This window comes from Hetaerina americana, unplaced genomic scaffold (assembly GCF_022747635.1).
Source record: "Hetaerina americana unplaced genomic scaffold, ioHetAmer1.1.p SCAF_37, whole genome shotgun sequence".
Lineage (NCBI taxonomy): Eukaryota > Metazoa > Arthropoda > Insecta > Odonata > Calopterygidae > Hetaerina > Hetaerina americana.
The window spans coordinates 2,117,032-2,138,179 of NW_027286952.1; the positions used below are offsets into that span (position 1 = coordinate 2,117,032).

General features: G+C 38.0%; 1 protein-coding gene across 1 annotated transcript; it reads left to right on the forward strand.

The window, feature by feature from the left end:
- The first annotated feature begins 3,011 nt into the window (after positions 1-3,011).
- On the forward strand, positions 3,012-21,070 carry LOC139691516 (nitric oxide-associated protein 1). Its single transcript, XM_071589376.1, has 8 exons — positions 3,012-3,905; positions 7,028-7,240; positions 7,926-8,077; positions 12,312-12,447; positions 13,531-13,712; positions 15,916-16,067; positions 18,573-18,790; positions 20,324-21,070. The coding sequence occupies exons 1-8, from the start codon at positions 3,059-3,061 to the stop codon at positions 20,512-20,514; spliced, it is 2,091 nt and encodes a 696-aa protein (XP_071445477.1). The 5' UTR covers positions 3,012-3,058; the 3' UTR covers positions 20,515-21,070.
- The last annotated feature ends 78 nt before the right edge of the window (positions 21,071-21,148 follow it).

The window sequence follows — 21,148 nt, forward strand, 5'->3', positions numbered from 1 at the left end:
ATTAAAAATATTATTGTAAGAATAGATACTTACAAAAGTCTTTCGACAGCAACTAATTTAGCAGCAGGTCTTGTGAGTGACAGACAGGTATCAACTGTTTCTTTCTTTCCAGACATCATCCCTTCCCTATTAATTTTCTTATAATTCTCCATACAATCTTTTTCCCTCTAGATAATTTTTGTATAGTCTGCAGACAGAAATATGGCAAGCAAAAAGGCAATTTAAATCAGAAAAATTATGATAAGCCTGAACAGATAATGCAACAAACAAACTATTGTTTGCGTTAATCTATGGTTCAACAGCTATTTCATTCCATTTGCGCTATCTCTGAGAATATTACCCTCGCCTTCATCAGTGCAAATTCAGGAAGACACCAATCAGCCTAATCACGCAACTGAAACTCTCACGGAAAATCCATTGCCATCTTGTTCTTTTGAGTCCCCATGGAGACAAAAAAACAGGCCAGTAACCATTAGCAACTTGCTATTGATTGAATGCTGCGCGTCCGTACATTTATTGACCATAGTGTATTCCGAAGACGTTTTCTTCTGCATAAACGAACCACAACAATAACATTGATAATACCCACATGAGTTGACTTCTATTGTTCACAAGCCACAAAATGTATACTAATAAATTCACTCAAGCAGCCAAGCAGATTATGGCAATAACGTGGTATGTCTCTCATTTCTTTTAATCCGTCCTTATACCCTGTGGAGGGAAAAACATTATTTCATATTTGACCTATGACAAACGCGACAAATGATCTTTACACTAAAACATATCACTGTTGAAAAATATTTATATAAATTGATATAGAAATCAAACTGGGCATATTCCTTCGTCCCCGGGTAGAATCGGTTTACATCTTGAGAAAGCGGAATAAAATGAGCTTTTTACGTCTACAAATCATAAAATGAAATACAGCTAACAAAACGTATACTAAGATTCATGTCAAACGCTAGAGGTAACATGATATTTTTCTATATCGGACAGCATTGAAAAAACTGGGGTTACAGAACAAATGGATATGTTGGATATTATATGCAATATGCATGTTATATGCATAATTCAGAGGATTTTGATCAAGTCTTGTCCGCGAACAAGCCTTGAGCACTAAAAAAACTTTGGTCAGTTGGCATCAATGAGTATGGAATGGCCATGAGGCCGACTCGGATACATGGCGTTTGCCATTGGTCGGGGATACACGTGAAGTGAGGCTAAATGCCGCCCTGTGTGACAACAAGTGGCAAAAATTGGCAACCTTTGAAAATGGAGAAATCATAGAAAGTAATTCTGACTTCGGCGATCCTTGAATCGCTATCGGTAATGCCTTATTAAATTATATTTTCTCATATGCATTAATGTTTAACAAATTGAATCTATCGCATCGGCTAAAATACAACTTCGACATTTATACTAAATTAAAACACAATTTAATTAAATGTAATGAAAGGAACTTATGAATTTGCCTTAGATTATCCTTACGGTACTTTATGCATTGTTCATAGTTACTTAACCTTTGCATTCTTATTTATACCTACGATTAAGTACTAAGAGTTTTGTTTCCTTTATTGTCATCAAATTTAAGAATCACTGTTGTAAATTCACGCCAGTAAATTGTATTTCAGCACATCTTTATATAAGCAAGGTTAATTTAATGTAAGGTTTTTCATTATTGTATTTCTTTTGAAGTACGTTTTCTAATAGAATGCTATATACAATAGGTGAAAACCATAAATTAGTTTAAAAATAAAGTTAAGTTTGCATTCGAATCTTTCAGAAACCTGACAATAACAAAATATATAAAATCAAAAAGGATCATTCGAGCAGTTCGCAAGAAATTAGTTATCTGTTATGCATTGCCTACGGACCTGATGGATAAAACTACTTTGCCTCACTTTACAAAGGTATTCTGTCACTCTTCTGAATAGTTTGTATCAACAAATTCACACAATATTTTGTTACATCCATTTCCATATTAATAAATTTTTATCCATTGCCTTACAATATTATGTTAGCCCTGTCATGGAAAGTATTTTTGACCTTTTGTCATTACATTTAGCACATTTTATACATTTCGTGATTACAAAAAATCGTTGGCTTTTGGTTACGTTTGTGAGATTTTCACTAGGTTTTTACCAGGTTTGATTCATCGTGACAATGCTGAGCGCCTTCAGATTTACGTAAGCTGTTTGATCTTTCAGTTAGATATCAGATAACTCAGGAACGCCAGAGGTGGCACAGGGAGAGGATCTTGCCCCCCCCCCCCCCCTCGCCATAAAGTATTAATTTCACAGGCTGTGAGTCCTAGATGACCTTTACCATCTTTACCAAGCAAATCAACCTTTGGGTTCATTACTGTGCTTAATTATAACCCTCCATACCCATAGTTGCAATTTCTACGGTTTTTTAATTTTTTCCTTGCTTGTGTCCATGAAAATCGCGACAGTAGTTAAAATTAAGGTTTATTATCAAGTTTTCTACCATAAACCTTGCAAAAATTTATGAAAAATAATTTGAATAACATTACACTATTTTTTGAACAAATATTTCATATACCCGATTGGCATAGTTTTCAAACTTGAGAAGAACTCAACAGTAACTTTGAAGTGTTTTTCATCCATTTGGTATTCTATTATTGCACCTTGTTCTATCCTTGGGGGAAGTTACTTTAATACCTCATCTTGACTCATATTTGAAAAATTTAATCCTCAGAATGTTCAATCAACCACCCAATTGTTAACTATTTCATCAGATTCAATATTTAAGCGATGGCTTTAGAAATTACTATTTATTGTGGTGCTCATTGCAGTATTAATGAGGAACTAAAATTAAATGTACAACGGTTTGAAATTCCCGACAACACCATGAGGATCCACGGCTGTTGCGTCATCTATCAAAGGGATCTTAAACTACGTAAGTTACCTCCTGCCGATATGTGGTTAAGGTTTATCTCGGAAGTTCGTCTCGTCAAATGACTGGCTGGACCCGTCGTAGTGAGTAAATTTTGAATATGAGTTGGTGAGGTTTTAAGATAGTCTTTTAATAAACCAAAATGATTGTTTTGCGATGCCTGGCAAGTTGCAAATGTGTAAGATACTTCTATGGAAGGGACGTATGCCGTCGTTGCTCTAATACAGTGACTAGCAACGCTAATGATTCAGAATTGTTGTTAAAGCTGGACGATTCTAATATTTTGGACGGCAGTGCGCGATTGGAAAATCTGAAAACAAAAATAATTTATAGCTCAACCCTTCACCGCAGTCACCTACTCAGTTGGAAGGAGACCAAAAAACTAATGAGAAAGCAATCAGTTGCAGCTCGTATGGAGAGGTTTAAAAGGTTAAGGGAGCATTCATTTCCAATAGCAATGAAATATATGGAAGAATTGAATATTGGCAATATTGATGATAATGCAACTTTTGGAGTAACAATACATCATACCGTAGATGGAAATGCAGAACTGCTGGACTCATGTGATGATGTAAAGGAAAGCGAAGCTAATGGAATTTCTGAGGTGAAGTCGACAGTTCCTACAAGGTTATCGACAAGTCATTCATTAGATACCCAGGATAAACAGAATTTAGTCATAAGAGGTCAAGGCCAGAGGAATATATCCTGTGGAGGTTGTGGAGCAGGGATACAGTGTGAAGATATGTACAACCCAGGATTTATTCCCTTAGAATTTCTTTCCTCCGTGAACAGCAGTCAAAAAAACCTCATTCTTTGCCAAAGATGCTACTTCACTAGAAGCCTGAAAGTGTCTTTGCAAGTGAATTATAATCCTTATAGTTACCTGAAAGATTTGAATAAGCTGAAAAGCAGAAAATCGTTAATCTTAGGGGTCATTGATGTTACTGATATTTCTCGCAGCATTTGCTCATCAATTAGTGAATTTGTCGGTGAGTGTTTCGTATCCAGTTTTTTAATGATATTATTTTTAATTTTGTCTTAAGATTTGGGTGAACATATGTATTGGTTACGTCTATATAATAACCGGATTTAAATTTCTTAAATCATATTAAATCATGGTATATTCTTATGAAATAACACTAAAATAAAATTTCACATAATATATTCTCGGTAATAATTTAAAATTCCTTATCTAAAATGTATTGTTCATGTCTAAATGCCCTTGGTGCAGTAATTTCAACCGACTCTCTATGAAAAAATCACCCATATTTTCCATTGGTTTGTTTCCATTTGTTGTATTATCGGCTTTAGCCAAGGCCATCTTTAATGCTTATTGTGATGCTTGCAGGTAAACGGAAAGATTCAGTATGCTAGTAAAATGAAAATTTACCTGTCCGGGTAATATCTCAAACATCAATTTAAAACTGAAGTACATCAGCCTTTCCTCCTTTGTTGGTTACAAATGCTGCACTGTGCAGTGAGCATCGCAATTTTGAAGTCTTGAGTACTAGTGGTGGCCAAAGTCATGGAGCTTCCTCATCAATGGTTATCTTCCCTTCTAGCCTACCTCTTTTACATAATACACACTTAAATCAACCCAAAGGTCGCTTTGGTTGTGGATGGTAGAGTTCACCCCGTACTAAGCCCGACGGCGTGTAAAATTCACATCTTTTACTGGAATGTATTTAATTCCACCACGATTGATGCTTGGTGGCTAAAATGATTTAGCTTTCAGAATTAAACCTTATCCTCTGCCAGTCAGCATCCCTGTCAATCAGGAGACATTCCACTGTTTCACCAAACTGTCATATCGCAGAATCAATGAAAGGCCTGTTTTATTTGGAGTTATGAAAAATATTTTCAGATATGTAATATACAACATGCTTAAAATGTTAATAAATGAGGGGATGAAATGGCCTCCATGCCCAGGTTTACCTGACTATGGTTTAGGCACGAGGAATGACCGCGGGGAGAAAGCAGTTGAGTTCTGCAGGAGACAGGGGTTAGTCATCACAAACACTTGGTTTAGACACCACAAAAGACGCAGGTATACATGGAAAATGCCAGGTGACTCAGAGAGGTATCAGCTAGATTATATTCTGGTTAGACACAGATTTAGGAACAGTGTGATAAATTCGCGCAGCTTCCCGGGAGCGGATGCGGACTCTGACCACAATTTAGTTGTAATGAAATGTAGCGTCCGTTTCAAAAAGATAAGGCAGGGGCGGCGAGTTAGAAAATGGAATGTAAAAGCATTACATTGTTTGAAAAGGAAGGAGTACCAACAGGCAGTAGAGGAAATCATGGAGAATGGTAAAGAGCTAAGTACTATCGAAGAAAAATGGGAATGTATCAAGAAAGGGTTGTCTAAAGCCGCGAAAGACACCATTGGAACCGTTAACACTAAAGGGACTAGGAAACCATGGATGACGGATGAGATGATTACAAAGATGGATGATTGGAGAAAATAGAAGAATGTAAATACAGAATTAGGCAAAATGAAGTTCAAAGAATTAAACAATAAATTGAGCCGGGCAAATAATAAAGCAAAAGAAGCATGGTGGAAGACGTAGTGCGAGGATATGGAAAGTCTGCAGAGGAAGGGTGAAATCGGTACGCTGTACAGCAAAGTTAATTCTTTATCGGGAAGTAAGAAAGGGAGATCAGCGATAGCAGTTAGAGATAAGGTGGGTAAGATAATAGTTGACGCAGGAAAGATCCAAGAGTGATGGAAAGAATACATAGAAGAACTGTATAGTAAAGGACTTAGGCCAACAAAGTTAGACATTGAAAAAGAACAAGACCTAGAGGAAGACAGCTTAGGTCCAGGCATTCTAGACAATGAGATAGAAAGGGCATTAAGGGAGATGAAACTAAATAAGGCCGTGGGGGTGGATAACATTCCCGCGGAACTTTTAAAATGCTTAGGAAAATGTGGGAGGAAGAGGCTATATAGGCTGATCCGTAGTATTTATGAGGAAGGAATCTGGCCGGAAGACTTTGTGAGATCAGTTTTAGTTCCTATCCCGAAAAAGGTAAAGGCTACATCATGTGAGGACTACAGGACAATAAGTTTGATAGCCCACGCAGCTAAAGTTGTTTTCAGGATCATAAACAAAAGGATAGAGAGTAGGGCAAATGATTACTTAGGGGATGATCAGTTTGGGTTTAGGAAGGGGACAGGTACGCGTGATGCCATTGCTGTAATGAGATTATTAATTGAGAGGAATATAGAATACAACCAGGAGGTGTTTGCCTGTTTCGTAGATTTGGAAAAAGCATTTGATAAATTGAATTGGGAAGAACTAATGAGTATATTGAAGAAAACAGGAATAGATTGGAGGGAAAGGAGGCTAATCCGCAACTGCCCGCACCCGCACCTCAGACTGCTCAGGTGCGGGTGGGGAACGGGGAGTCCGGATGGGCAGCGCTAGGAAGAGGTGTAAGGCAGGGTTGCCCATTATCACCGCTGCTTTTCAACCTGTATGTAGAGGAAATGGTTAAAGAGGCATTGGAAGAACTGGAGGTAGGATTGAAGGTGGGCGAAGAATTCGTAAAATCAGTTAGGTTCGCTGATGACCAAGCTTTAGTTTGTCAGTCAGCCAAGGCATTGCAAGCATTGCTGAGTGAATTGGAAATTCAATGCGACAGGTATGGGATGAAAATCAATATTAATAAAACAGAGGTCATGCAATTTTCTAGAAAGAAAAAGGCTAAGCTAAACATTAAACATTAAAATAGGAGGGCGAAAACCAGAGCAGGTGTATATGTGTATATATATATATATATATATATATATATATATATATATATATATATATATATATATATATATATATATATATATATATATACATACACACACACACACATATATATACATACATAATATATGTACATATATATATATATATATATATATATATATATATATATATATATATATATATATATATATATATATACACACACACATATATATACATAATATATGTACATATATATATATATATATATAAATATGGGAAAATTTTTGCTGCCCACCATTGTCATATTCTTCCTATTTGTTCCAAATTTTTCAATTGAAATAAGAATTTCCATTCTTTCACAGGAAAAGGACACCCCATAATCCTTGTTGGCACCAAGGTTGACTTGCTTCCTCCAGATAGTAATGGTTATTTGAATCGAGTAAGGGAACATATTAAAGAAATTTTCAAATCCAATGGTCACCTGAATGTTAAGGAACTGTTCCTTGTAAGCTCTGCATCGGGAATAGGAATTGAAAGCTTGATAACCAAACTTTTTAGCATTTGGAAAAACTATGGTAAGGCATTAATTTAATATTATTTGTTACCTCTTTAACTCTGAAACAACATCGAATTATTTTAAATATATGCCTCATTGATTTCAATGCACTGAACAGTAGTGAGGTCAGGCTGTCCTCCTGTCCCCTGCCAAGTGGGTGGTGGGGGGCCATTCCTTTGTTTCTGTAATCATTGTTCTCGTGTGTATTAAAAAATACAGAATTATTAAAATTTGAAGACTCTCCCTGTGATCCATTTTCAATCATTTCTTAATGGGTGTACGTGTCATTGAGTTTTTTGAGCGATAATGAACTAACTACGTTAGCTTGTGATTCAAATAGTTGAAAAACTCAAAAATTAAGCAAAGTATTTGTTTATATGTTAAGCCACAGGATGTGTAACAGCCAAAGCGTGGATTGCCACCTCAGAACTTTCCTTGTCTCTTTTTCAATGTCAGATAATAGACATTTTTAGGCCAGAAACTTGAACCACCCAAAGGCTGTATTGTTTGGCTAGGAAAACACGTCTGTAAAATGGTATACATATTTCATTGGTTTTCCTCTCCCCATGACTGACACCCATGTAACTCATATGCCTAAAAATGTTGATTTTTCATTTTGTTGCCTTGATTCAACATGGGCAAGGAGAGTTAATTTATAAAAAATGCTTTAATTTCTGTAATCTTTGTTTTTAAAATCTTTGCAGGTGATGTTTTTATTGTTGGTCACACTAATGTTGGGAAGTCATCTTTGTTCAATGCCCTTCTTAATTCTGACCTATGCAAGGCCATCGGAGCATCAGATATTCAAAGCGCCACCACATCACCTTGGCCTGGAACCACTCTGGGTATTCTCAAGGTAGTGTGTTTTGAGTTATAATTAAAAGATGTTAATTCAATGCACTTCTCTATGTTGGGTTTCTATTGAGATTTTCATTTGCTTTCAGCTTTGGATAAATGAATTCATGTAAATTTCATTAATTCCAACAGCTTTCCATGGCATCTCATGAAAATCATTGGTCGCTGCCAGAAAATGTATTCAAATCATCTATTGTCCAATTCCAAGTTATTAAAAAAAATTTTTTTCTCATTGCCATATTCTCATTTAGTTTTTTCATTGTTATTTTCTTTCTTTTATCAGTTGACTGGAGCCCTCCCATTTCCCCCTCGAAAATGCTCATTCTCACAAACTCTGATAGCTCCTCTCTTGCCTTACCTCACCCTCACTCCACATTCTTACATTCCCATCTCATCTACGTCTTACTTTTCAAGCGATTACCTGGTCATGTGACATGGGATGTTAAGTCACCAGCTATTTGGGTAAATGCAATCTCTTGGCACTCCCAGTGCATGTGTACTCCATTGCAATTTCACTTCTATCATGCTCCCAATAGATCCATTTAATCTCCAGGTCTGCCAATCACTACTACATCTGTTGTGTTAACGTCCTTCCCATAAAATTTTTCAAATCTTACATCATGCATACTTTAACTTCGGTTTTATTGCAAAGAAGCATTATGACAAACCCTCTCCATGAACGGCAACATTGATGTGGTGGAAGTACTTGTTCATATTGATGACCCCTAGAACTGCCCTGGAAGGAGGAGTGATGATTGGATCTGGTAGGGTGACCCATGCCGAATAGATTGAAGAGTGGGAGCCAGACGAAAGGTAGTCTCTGCAGCATCTGTTCCTCGGTTGTGCGGCCGCAAAACTGTCTGAGCAATGGGTCAGCCATTTGAGTGATGGTGCCAAGTTAAAAACACCATTGAGGAAGTCAATGGGAAACGGCCGCAATTAACCCTCTTAGTGCGGCGGGCCGATATATCGGCTTTCGTGTCCCCGGCGAAAAGTGCGGCGGGCCGATATATCGGCTCTTGCGTAGGCTATTGTTTAAATCGTTGTAACTTATGGTTTTTGTGCTATCGATAGGTTGAATTCCATAGAATTACGTAAATATTTTTTAAATTTTTTATTAGCAATTTTAAATGCTTTTCAAAAAGTATAATTCTTACTATAATTTTTCGTTCAGTTTTGTACATTTTGGGAAGCTCTGCCTAATTGTTTGCTCGTTTTTTTTTCTGAGTGGTCTTTCCACTATGAAAAGCCACTGAAAGGCTACTAATCTGTTTTCATCTGTAATCTCTTGAATGTGTTGTGGTGTCGTGGTGTTGATATATACCTGCTTATTCAGACTTTGTTGAGACGATGAGAGCACTGCTTTGTAATCATTTTGGTTTCTCTTGACGTCCATCCTATCTAATCAATTGCGCCCTGTGTAATGGATTACATTGTCAGCAGTTCTCTGTGAGTTAGAACTTGATTTTTTTCTACCTTTAGATTGTAAGCACATTGCCGCAGTCTCAAGGAAAGGGGAAAAGTCCCAATTTGACAGTGAGATCAGCCTTTTCAACAAAATCGAACTGTGCAGAGGCTGACAAAAAAATTTTCAATTCACTGGTTTTTCTTTATTTATTTATAATATTTTCTACGTGTCTTCTTGATTCTTTATTATATTTAAATATTGTAGTTTAATTGAAAAATGTTTTTAAAAAAATATTAGTTTTGTGTCTAAAAATCGAAATATTATTGCTAAAAAAATATTCTTCAAATTTATGATACTGTAATAATTACATTTATTTTTCAAATGTTGTAAATGTATTGTATCATTATTAACTACAACATTATATTTTAAAATAAAAAAACTGCACATGGATATCTAAACAAATAACTTCATGATGTTTTTTTTCCTAAGGTGATACATTTTCTTAAATTACCCTTCGCACTTCTCACTAGTACCCCTGGAATCCCCGCCGCACTAAGAGGGTTAAATATCTCCCAAATTTGTGATGGCGCAAGAAAATGAGTTTTGGCACCAGCAAGCTCAGCTCACTGGACAATGCCTTGCAGCAGGAGAGGCAAGACCTTATGCCAGGCGTTTTGCTTTTAGAAACCGTGTTACCTATGTTGAGAGACCCTTTTCCGTGGAAGTGACTTCCTGTGAGATTACCGACAAAATCCCATGATATGATTTTGTGTGATTAGAAAATCAAAGCTCATTAGATAATGGAGGTTGCAGGCATGTGGCGAGGTGCAGTGTTTTCAATTTTGAATGAAAAATTTGGTGTGAAAGAAAATTCAGCAAGATGGGTACCATGTTTGCTCTCAGTTTAGAATAAATTCAACCAATTGTGTGGTCCACTTGGCGTCCACATTTATGCATCGAAACTCATCAGAATTGCAAGAGAAAAATGCCAAACCAGCCTCTGAACGGACCACACAATTGAAAGCATTTATTCCCCCCTTGGAGCAAGCACTGCATTCATGCTGCCGAATTTTCTTTCACACCCAATTTTTCATTCAAAACTGAAAACACTGCACCTTTTGATATGCCTGCTACCTCCACTATTATTTGATGAGCTTTGATTCATCAATCACTCCAAATCATATCATGGGATTTTGTCAATCATCTTGGATGAAGTCACTTCCACTGGACGTTCATCGCGTGTGGATGTGTAGCCACGTTTAAACTCGTTCACCCAATTGCAAACAGTTGCTAAACACGAGAGCAGATGTGCCATGAACTTCATCTGACTCTGCTGTGATCTTTTACTAAGTCTTCTCAATGGAAATGTTTAATCGTGGTGTGAAACTCATATTATTTGCATATTTCTTAGTAAAAATTTTTTCCTTCAATTTACTATGAAAATGAACACTTGTGATGAGTACAGCTAAAATGTAGTCTAGTCTAGACTTGAGGCTTACAAAAAGCAAACCTTTTCCAATGCCACAAGTTGCATTTCTTGAACTTATTAAGGAAATAATGGAATGCTTAGAAGAAGATGAGTATGGGTTTGGAAAGGGTGCATGCAATGCCTTAGCGATTATGAGGCCATTAGTGGGAAGAAATATAGATGACAACCAGGATATATTATTGTGCTTTGTTGATTTTGAGAAAGAGAGTTAAATGGGAACGATGAATGAATGATGATATGAGTGTACTGGAAGGATATACAACTTACCTAGGACCTTTGCTCGCCTCAGACTGCTCAGTCGTGGATAGGGAATGGCGAGTCAAGATGGCAGTGAGGGAGATAGTTAGATAGAGGTCTTTATTAGGGCAAAAAGGGGAATAGGTAGGTAGGGGAGTCGAATGAGTGGACATAGGAGAGACTGATATTGGCATGGGATGCAGAAGATGGTAATAGATAGGAGAATTCTGGGAAAATTATAAAGAGGGGGAAGAAGAGGCATTTTGAATGGACTCAAGGGAAGTAGAGATGATCATATTGGGAGCTGAAGAATGGGAGTTAAAGATACCCCCCTGCCACACGCCCTTGCGGCGGCTTGCTGGGTATTAAGTAGATGTAGATGATACTTGGTGTCATGCTAGTGAGGACTTAGTGGTGCAGTACATAGTGTGTAGTGCCATGGCCCATCAAAAACCTACCATAAACTTATAGAAAATTGCTTGTCATCGCTTGTGGAAAATTTGGTACCTAATTGCAGATGGTAATTTTGTAACATTGGGGTGCAGTTTTGGCAAGTGTAAAATCTGTGTTTTACTGAATTATTGTTCTAACTCAGTTTAATCTTTGCAATAACTGAATATGATACTTTTACTTGCTAATTTTCGCTAAAATTTGTCCCATGGAAGATGCCTCTCTTTTTAATGGAAGGTTTATTATTTTTAAGCGGGGATCTTGATGGTGCGGGGGCTAACGTACTGGCTTCCCACCCAGAGGGTGCAGGTTTAAATCTGGGCGGTGTTGAATATTTTTCAGAGGTATCTCGATCTCTACTTGAGGTGCTTTGTGGAGGGCACTTTGAGTATGTATGCCGTCCGTCGGATGGGACGTTAAACTGCGGACCCCTTGGCGCCTTCCGTAAAGATTAGGCGAATGCCGACGCCGGGTTTCTCTCCACCCTTCATCCTTTCCTGTCCATCCCCTCTGGCGCAAATGACCTCAGTTGTCGGTCGCCTCCCCTAAAAACTACTACTTATTTTTAAGCAGTTGCATGATCTCATTAATAAGAAAGTAAAAAAATAGTTATTTGTTTCCATGTGTTTTGTATGCTTTCCTTTTTTACAGTTTCCAATCACCCGTCCAGCTGGCATGTTCATGTTTCACAGGACCCAGCGTCTTCAGTTGGAGAACCTGCAGAAGAAGAATGCTAAGAAGGAAAGACCTACTAGAAAACAATATAAGGGATATCTGGCTTCACCAGGTAATGATTTATAATTGAATGCAGTAGATACACATTTCTGTCCTCGGATATTGACGAAATATAATGCCCGAGTATTGTGTAGCATTAGATCAGAATTAGTTAGTGTGTCATTGTAAGGAACATTTTTGTACTGCATTGGCATTTGGGTGCCTTCCCGTTTTCAGCCATTGAAATTTAAATGACACCATGATGTCTAAGTGCTTTGCCTTTCAATGTGGGAAGTCTTCTCAGAGGTTCCGCGTGGTTTTAGTTCTAAGTCATTGCTTATATTTGTGGGTATGTGGAAATATTGCTTATTTTACATATTTCTTAAAGTGGCTAACTTTGTAAAAACCTTTTTGGCCTGCATAATGTTACAATTTAAATTTCCCTGTCAATCCAATTCTAAAATTTGCCCAAACATATGCTGATTTCCATTTACTAAATCATATTACGCGTTAACAGAGCTCCTCACTACACCACATCTCAGAGCCGACTGCCTTTTTCAGCGTCGCTTGCCAACATACCCCCCTCCAATCGCAGCCCGTCAGAGCGGTGCTGGGCGCGCCTGGAGCGGCGGGAAAAAATCAGTACACTTATTTTCCGGACGAACCCTGTATGTCTCTCAAAGTATGTCATTACTTAAAGTGAGGGATCAGCATGTTTGTGATTTGTCATGAGAGCAAAACAAGGGATGTTGTTACGTAAATATTTGAGGTGATTTTGAATGGTTGTTGTAAGAAATTGATTGGCAAATGTGATTAATTGAGATATGCTTGAACCAATGTATCAGGGAGACACGCACATTACAGCCATAAATAGTGTGTACAGAAATTATTATTTTATATAAAGTTCCAATCAGTATCTCATTTTGTCATCATGCTAGTTTGAGATATTTGCTCTTGAGAACAGTTTAGTCAGCAGCAATATAGATAGGGATTTTTCTCTTCTATTGACATTAATTCAACAAAGTCTCACTTTAAATGTTTTTGCTAATTGAAGTGAAAAAACTTAAAAGAGATGATGTAATGAGAAGCCAGATTTAATGCTGATTTGAGTTATCTCAAAGAGTGATTCCCTGTATGGTCTGCCTCCTCTTGACAGATACTTTTTCCGTGAGCGATCTTGAGGACATAAACTGTGAAATGGGCACAACGGCTGTGAACTGCACAGTAATGAAACTCAGCAAGGAGAAGTTACTGCAACTGGGAGTGTCCCCATCAAAGTTGAGGGATAAAGACATCAGATGGTGCCATGACACTCCTGGAATCCCACACACTGAACGTGTAAGAGTGCTAATGTTAGTTTCTCTTGTGCCATTTTAATTGAATCAGAACTGTGTGTGAAAGAATGTCACTGGTGAATTATTCATGAATATTCCATTTAGCGGTACGCCATCTCAACTGATTCAATGCCCATCATAAAAATTGAGATCTCTCCTGGTCACAATGGAGCTAACGCCATGGACACGTGTGTGGCAGTTGGTGGTTTGTGTGTTAGATACTTCTGACCCATGGTCCATTGAATTTCCATTAAGTTTAATCTTGGTAATATGTACTATAGTATATATTTCTTTCTGAGCATATAATAGGAAATTCGTTCTACTCTTTCTGGATACCTACCTCGTAGGTCCATCTTTATGGAACGACAGTTAAGCAGCATTACAGTTTGCCTCAAATTCAGAATTCGAGGGATGACGAAAGATGCGAAATTATAACTGCAATTCGGGTAAAACTGTTGTTCCGTAAGGATGGACCTACACAGAATATACAGGGTTTGTCCGGAAAATAAGTGTACTGAGCTCAGCAAAAAAAATTTATTACACTTTTACATATCTTAAGCTAATATTCCTCAAAATAGGACCCTTGTGAGTCGATACACTTGTTCCGCGGCGTTCCCATTCCTGGAACGCTCCCGCGAAGGCATCATCGGGAACCTCTCGAAGACTCGTCGTCGACCTCTTCTCTGCCCTCCACGAACATCTTGTGCCACCGGAAGATCATGTTTCTGGACATGGCTGACTCCCCGGAAGCCTGGTTAATCATACCCACAGTTTCGGTAGACGATTTCCCAAGCTTTACCGCAAATTTGATGGAATAACGCTGCTCCAAAAACTTCGGCATCGCGTTCCGTGACGTGGGTCGAAGCGTGGAGGTTCGCGTTAACAGAGCTCCTCACTACACCACATCTCAGAGCCGACTGCCTTTTTCAGCGTCGCTTGCCAACATACCCCCCTCCAATCGCAGCCCGTCAGAGCGGTGCTGGGCACGCCTGGAGCGGCGCGCCCAGCCCAGGAGTCAGTACACTTATTTTCCGGACGAACCCTGTATCCTGGAAGGTGTGGAGTGACAAGAGCATCACATCATGAAAGCCTTCTCAAGGAATGCTGTTTTTTCTTTTTCTCATTTTGACAAAATATTTGTTTGATTTTTATGGAAGTGAGGGAGTTTAATTATGGCAATGCACAGGTTACATGGTTTGTATAAAAAGTATTGGAACAAGTTTTTGGAAAAATGGATTTATTTCTTCAAAGTACATCCTTTGAGCATCAACACACTTTTGCTTGCAGCTTTTCCACCTCTCAAAGGCTCACGGGATGGCAGATTCTGAAAGGTTCTTAAGGGTACAGGTGCAAGTTTCTTTGATGGCACTTATAGGGTCCCATGGTGTTGGTGCCCCTTGAGGCAGGATTTCACTTTTTGGAAAAGGAATAATATTCTTTTGGTGCCAAGTGGGGGGACTGTAAGCGGGTTGGGGAATTGTTGCGTTGGCGTTGCAGAAGGCCTTCATAATCAGACACTCAACCCTACTCTTGGTCGACCCTCAAGAACTTTGGGATGAGTCTAGTCCAGATCTTCTATATCACCAAATTTACAGTGATCATGGTGTGCACTGTCATCATATCAATGCCATTATGATCTGCAATCATGCGCACACTTAATGCAGACGTATGGAAAACTTGTTACCAATACTTTTTGTACAAAGCTTTTGTAAGAGAACCAAAGTCATTCATGATCCACCCACTGACCCAATTGCACTTTTGGCATAAGTAACTATGTGATTGGAACCTGTTTTGTTGCAGTATGTTTTGAATAAGTGATGTAAAACCAGCATTTTATGGGGGTTATTAGTACAATTTGAAATACGCACCTTGGTTTTTCTAAATAAATGAGTGCGTATTTTAAACTCATTTTCATATGTGCTGTTTGATAACGTATCCCTAAGGTGAATGTGCATTTACTTATTGTATTTTCTTATTAATTAAGGAAATGGAGGTCATCTTACGGTCTAGTGCTAAGTCAAATTACACACTAGCATATTTTGTCGCAACGGATAAGCCTTATGGACTACAACAGTAAAATAATGTAGTTTAATTAAGCAATTTAAGGGTTTTTTGATGAAGCGGATGCTGTAGATTATAAGACATTGGTAAATCCATTGGTTTTGCTTTATAAGCAAATGGCTTTTTCTAACTAATTCCTTTTTTAGACTTTAGACCTACTAACCCCAGAAGAGATGAAGTACGCTCTCCCTGGACCAAAAATGATTATCCCGAGAACTTTCTACATGAAAGTGGGTCTCACTCTGTTCATTGGTGGCCTGGCTCGACTGGACTACAATTCTGGTGACCTCCCTATTTGGTAAGATTCCATCTTCTTATTATTCAGTTAGTGTTATTATTTAGGATTTATTGTATAAATTTCCCATGTTCTGCATCTCTAATGAAACCAGAATGCCTGGGTAAGATTGCATTGAATAAGGTTGATGTTTGTAGTCGACAGAAATTGTTTCTGCAGCATCCTCTGCTATTTTACTTGGAGAATCAAGGATTCACAACGTAAGAAAGAAATACCAGATATGGAGTTAAATTGAGTCAAGGAGGGAGCCAGTCTGTTGTGCATTTAGTTCGTTTAATTTAAACACAGAGCTGTAAGCCATTGAGTCTATGGATGATGGATTTCACTTAAACTTGAAGGCATAGCGTAATGATTGCATCAAGAAGAAAATAGAGATGCCATTAGCTTATGGATATGAAGAGCATTCACAGTCAGCATATGTGTTGGTTTCATTATATTATTATGAGGTTTCTGATTTTTGCTCGTCGTTTATATTTCTTTAAAATTTCCTGTATTGATTGTTAAACCCCCGTCACATCATTTTTCTGCCATGCATATCCCATTAGGGCTAATATATGCTGTCCATAATCAGAAGGTGGTGTTTACCTTAAACATTTGTACAGTCTATGGCTCCAATACCTGAACACCTATTGACTGATATTGTCTGCATATTCATATTGTTTACCTATGCTGATATTGGTGTGCCATCTGGGCTGTAAATGAAAACCCATAGTTTATAAATAAGAATTGTTCTATAGTTGAATATTTAGTATGAGATATGAATGAGTATTATTAATTGAATGTCTGAATAATTTCCTCTATGTTGATTTTCCTGGCAATGTTTACCCTGAATTTCTTAGAAGGATAGCACCTTAAGGCCACCAATATCAAGTCTCTAATTCTCAGATGGAATTGTAATTGACAAATAGAATATGACGTTTCCACAGCATTTATCAACATTGTTAATGGCTTTGGGGTGTTCCTCAGCATCAGGATGCCTCTTGTGGTGACAACAGTTTCATCAGCCATGCTGCTGGCATCTTTTTTGAATGTTCATCGATTTTGGCGATTAAGATGGCCAAAAATGACACATTATCACTTCTGACCTGAAGATGCTGGAAGCATAGCTGGTGAAACTGTTGTCCCCAAAATGCAGAGGAATGCCCCAAAACCTTAACTATTAGACTTGAGTTTTATTGTGAGAGCCTTAATTTAGACTTCAGCTTTGGAACACACCGGAGGTCTGTAGAAAAATACAACTAAACTGCTGATTAGAGATTAAAAAAAAAAATACCATATTTTTACTTTCGACAATTTTTGATAAATTTAATAAAAAAATACCATATCAATGTTACCATGGTGAGACAATATTTCTTTTTGCTTTGTTGATTATTAATGAACTTTGAAAGACTGGTTGTAATTACTTTTTTTTTTTTTTTTTTTTTAATTATTATTACTATCGATACTACTCAAAATGAAATGAAAAATCATTCTCTCCTTAACATGTTTATTACATGACTTTGATGGTTTGAGGCTCTACTTCGTGAAAATTCACGATGACTGATAAAATAGTTAATTTTTTTCAGTGTTTATGAAATAATTAAACTCTTTCAGCCTCAATAGTAAAATGTTCTTTAAAGTACATTTATATGAAATTTCCCCATATATGTGCACACATGGGGATCGAGATGGTGCGGGGGCTAACGTACTGGCTTCCCACCCTGAGGGCGCGGGTTCAAATCCCGGCGGTGTTGAATATTTTTCAGAGGTATCTCGATCCCTACTTGAGGTGCTTTGTGGAGGGCACTTTGAGTGAGTACGGCGTCCGTCGGATGGGACGTTAAGCTGCGGACCCCTTGGCGCCTTTCGTAAAGAGTAGGCCAATGCCGACGCCGGGTTTCTCTCCACCCTTCATCCTTTCCTATCCATCCCCTATGGCGCAAATGACCTTAGCTGTCGGTCGCCTCCCCTCAAAACTACTATGTGCACACATGCACATTTGGCTAGGAATAGTGGTAACATTGGCTCACTGGAGCATAAATCTCAAAATCCTCTTTGTGGAACCCTTAAAAATCACTTCATAATTTGTTCAAAGTTTTTCAGCTCTTTCTCAGTGGAAATTGACCTCCTATAGACTAAAAACTGACCAGTGATTTGATGTTCATGTTTTGCCATTTAATAACTTCCACTTGAGGTACACCACCCCTCTTTGACCCACTAGCAACCAACCATCAAATTCAGAATATACATATGAAAGTTATGTCCCTTCGTATTTTTGAATGGGCGAATTTAATATAAATAAAAGTGTTTGAATTTCATTGTTTTTAATGTGTGTCATTTTTATTGACCAAATATTTCTCTTTTATATTTGAGACTTATACATTTTTGCAAATATAGCAAATTACAACCTCACCCTGCATTTTGGTGCACATATTAATCCGTTAATGCCCGCCTCTCTATTTATCTAATTTGGTCAATGAGTTGTTGGCATTGTGTGAAAACATTGATCGAATTCCGCTTGTGTTTCAGCATGACAGTTTTTGCCTCCAGCAAACTCCCAATCCTTGTGTGCAGCACAGCCAATGCAGAGGAGCTGTATACGTCTTTGCTGGGCACTAAGCTGTTTGGAGTGCCCAAGGGAGGGCAGGGCCGTCTGAAGCACTGGCCTCCCCTGGCATCTAAGGATTATGATGTCGTTGGCATTGGCTGGAAGGAGAGCTCTGCCGATGTGCTGCTTTCATCTGCAGGTGAGCACCTAAGGTCACCCGGTTAGACACTGCCCACAGGGTGGGAAAAGGCATTTTGTGGCGAATGGTGCCATTTTAACTGGACAAAGGACAACATGTAGCTACTTAAATGAACTGTTGAACTTCTGCAAGACAGAATTTATAACAGGAATAATTTATATTGTTTAATGGTAGATAATATAAATCTTTTTTTTCATTTTATAGCATATAGTTTACCTGGCATTGCCTGGGATTTCCACAGTTTGAAGTTAGTCGCAGAGAAGTCCAGGTTTTTTTAACATTTTTAGTTGATTGAAGCCACAAACTTTTTTTAATTGTGAAACATGGAAACAAATGAGTTTCACTCAGCGATTAAATCCTCCCATCTTAAGGCCTTAACACGGAAAGAGATGAAATCTGAGTTGGAAGAAGTTCGCGGTACATCTGCTCCTGTGTTTGTTTTCAATATCGCATGAAATATTGGCAAGATTGTTGCCACGTTTGTTCCATATGGAGAATCAATGCAATAGTGTGGTAGGTTTGGAGGCTGGCTTGATGCTTTTCCATTGCATTCCAGGAGAGTTTCTATGTCACTACGTAACTGTGGATGAAACATGACTACAGCACTACACTATAGAGGCTAGGAATGATTGAAACAGTGGGTTTCTAAAGGTGATCCAGCTCTGAAGATGGTGAAACGGCCAACAAGAGGATGGCCATGGTTTTTGAGGCTGTACGCAGAATTATCTACATCGATTTCTTACAAGAAGGGCAAATGATAAATGGGGATTTTGCATCATTATTGTACCAGTAGAGTGAAGAAATTAAGAAAAAAATGTTCTCAATTGACAAAGAAAAATTCTTAAATTGAGGCAATGCGCAGGTGCACATCTGTGCAATTTCATTGGAAAAATTATGGAATTATAGTTTGAAGTACTACAGCATTTACTGTATTCAACAGATTTGGCCCCCAGTGACTATTATTAATTCTTATCTTTTACTAATTCTTCAGTGATAGTTAAGCTGCTGTCAAGCAGCATATTAATGTTGGCAAAGTTTCTAAGTACTATGCACAAATTTTGTGTTTGGTTGTTTCTGCTGGGAAAGGAAACTCTCTCCTTTCTTGTTCACCTAAGCCATCGCTAATGTTTATGGATGGTTTGTTTTTATCCGCTGAATGTTTACAAAGTTGGTCTGTTGTAATTTATGAGGACACTGGTGTAGAGAAAATGGAAGCACTTCGAGACATTTTTAGTGCGGTGGGCCACTTCATTCTGATGCTTTTAGCAAGGAAAAAAGGGAAGAGTAAAAGAAAAACAACAATTAATGCAATAAATTAGAATTGTGAAAATAATTACACTTCCATCATGCAAGACCAGACTATAATCATGGAAATATTTTTTAAATAAGTTGCAGGCATAAAGCCCCAACCTCACATATTGTTAGTGATCTTATCGGTCTGAAGCATGACTCAGCCAAGTTGTATGCAACGCACTGCATTGGTCTAAACCCATCCATCAATGCTGTCCTTCCTTCCTTCATTCATTCTCCTAGGTTGGGTGGCCATTACTGCTGGGAGAGGAGTGGCATGCAGCTTGCGTGCCCACACGCCTAGGGGCTTCGGGGTTGACTTGCGCACTCCGTCCCTCCTGCCCCACAGCGTGGTGCAGAAGGGCCCACGGAGGAGGGAAACCCCTGCATATCCATCGCTTAAGGACCACTTGTTCACTAAGTACTCACCATGATTCTACTATCAGCCATTGCTGGAGTCTCTTTTCAAGTCAGCGTTCAGAGTCAATGAAGTTTACTTCCTCTGCTTAGTCCCAATATCTAAATAAAAATATGCTTTAAGGTAATTTAATGTTAATTTGTTTTTTAAATATCATCTGAAATAATATTTGTTTCTAAGCTCTCAAGGAGTTATGAATAAAAGAAAAAATTACAATTTTTGAAGATGTGAATCAAGAAAGTATTATTTCCAGTGTTAAGCTTTAATAAAGTAATTTAGCCTTCACATTCTTTTGGCTATGGTTTTGTGAGTAGAGAAATTTTAAGGCTCTAGTTTCCGTAGTTTCTTTGAAAACCGGGGAATTCTTTCGTCTGGGCATGCCTTACTATTTTTTTAACTTTTTTGCCATCTCTTGTAGGTCCTTCAATGTCATTTGCCCAAGCGTCTTAACTTTCTCCTTTAAGAAATAGGTTTTAATTCAGCTTCTTCCTCTTCAATGGTTGCTCTCTTCATGTTTTTCTCAATTATTTACGAACTTTTAATAGTAAATTTATTGGCAACACTTAATTTTATTTTTGAGGTCTATTTCACTAGTAAAAGTTCCATGCTCTGATGGGACAAAGGAAGAAGAGTAACGCATCCGAAGGTGA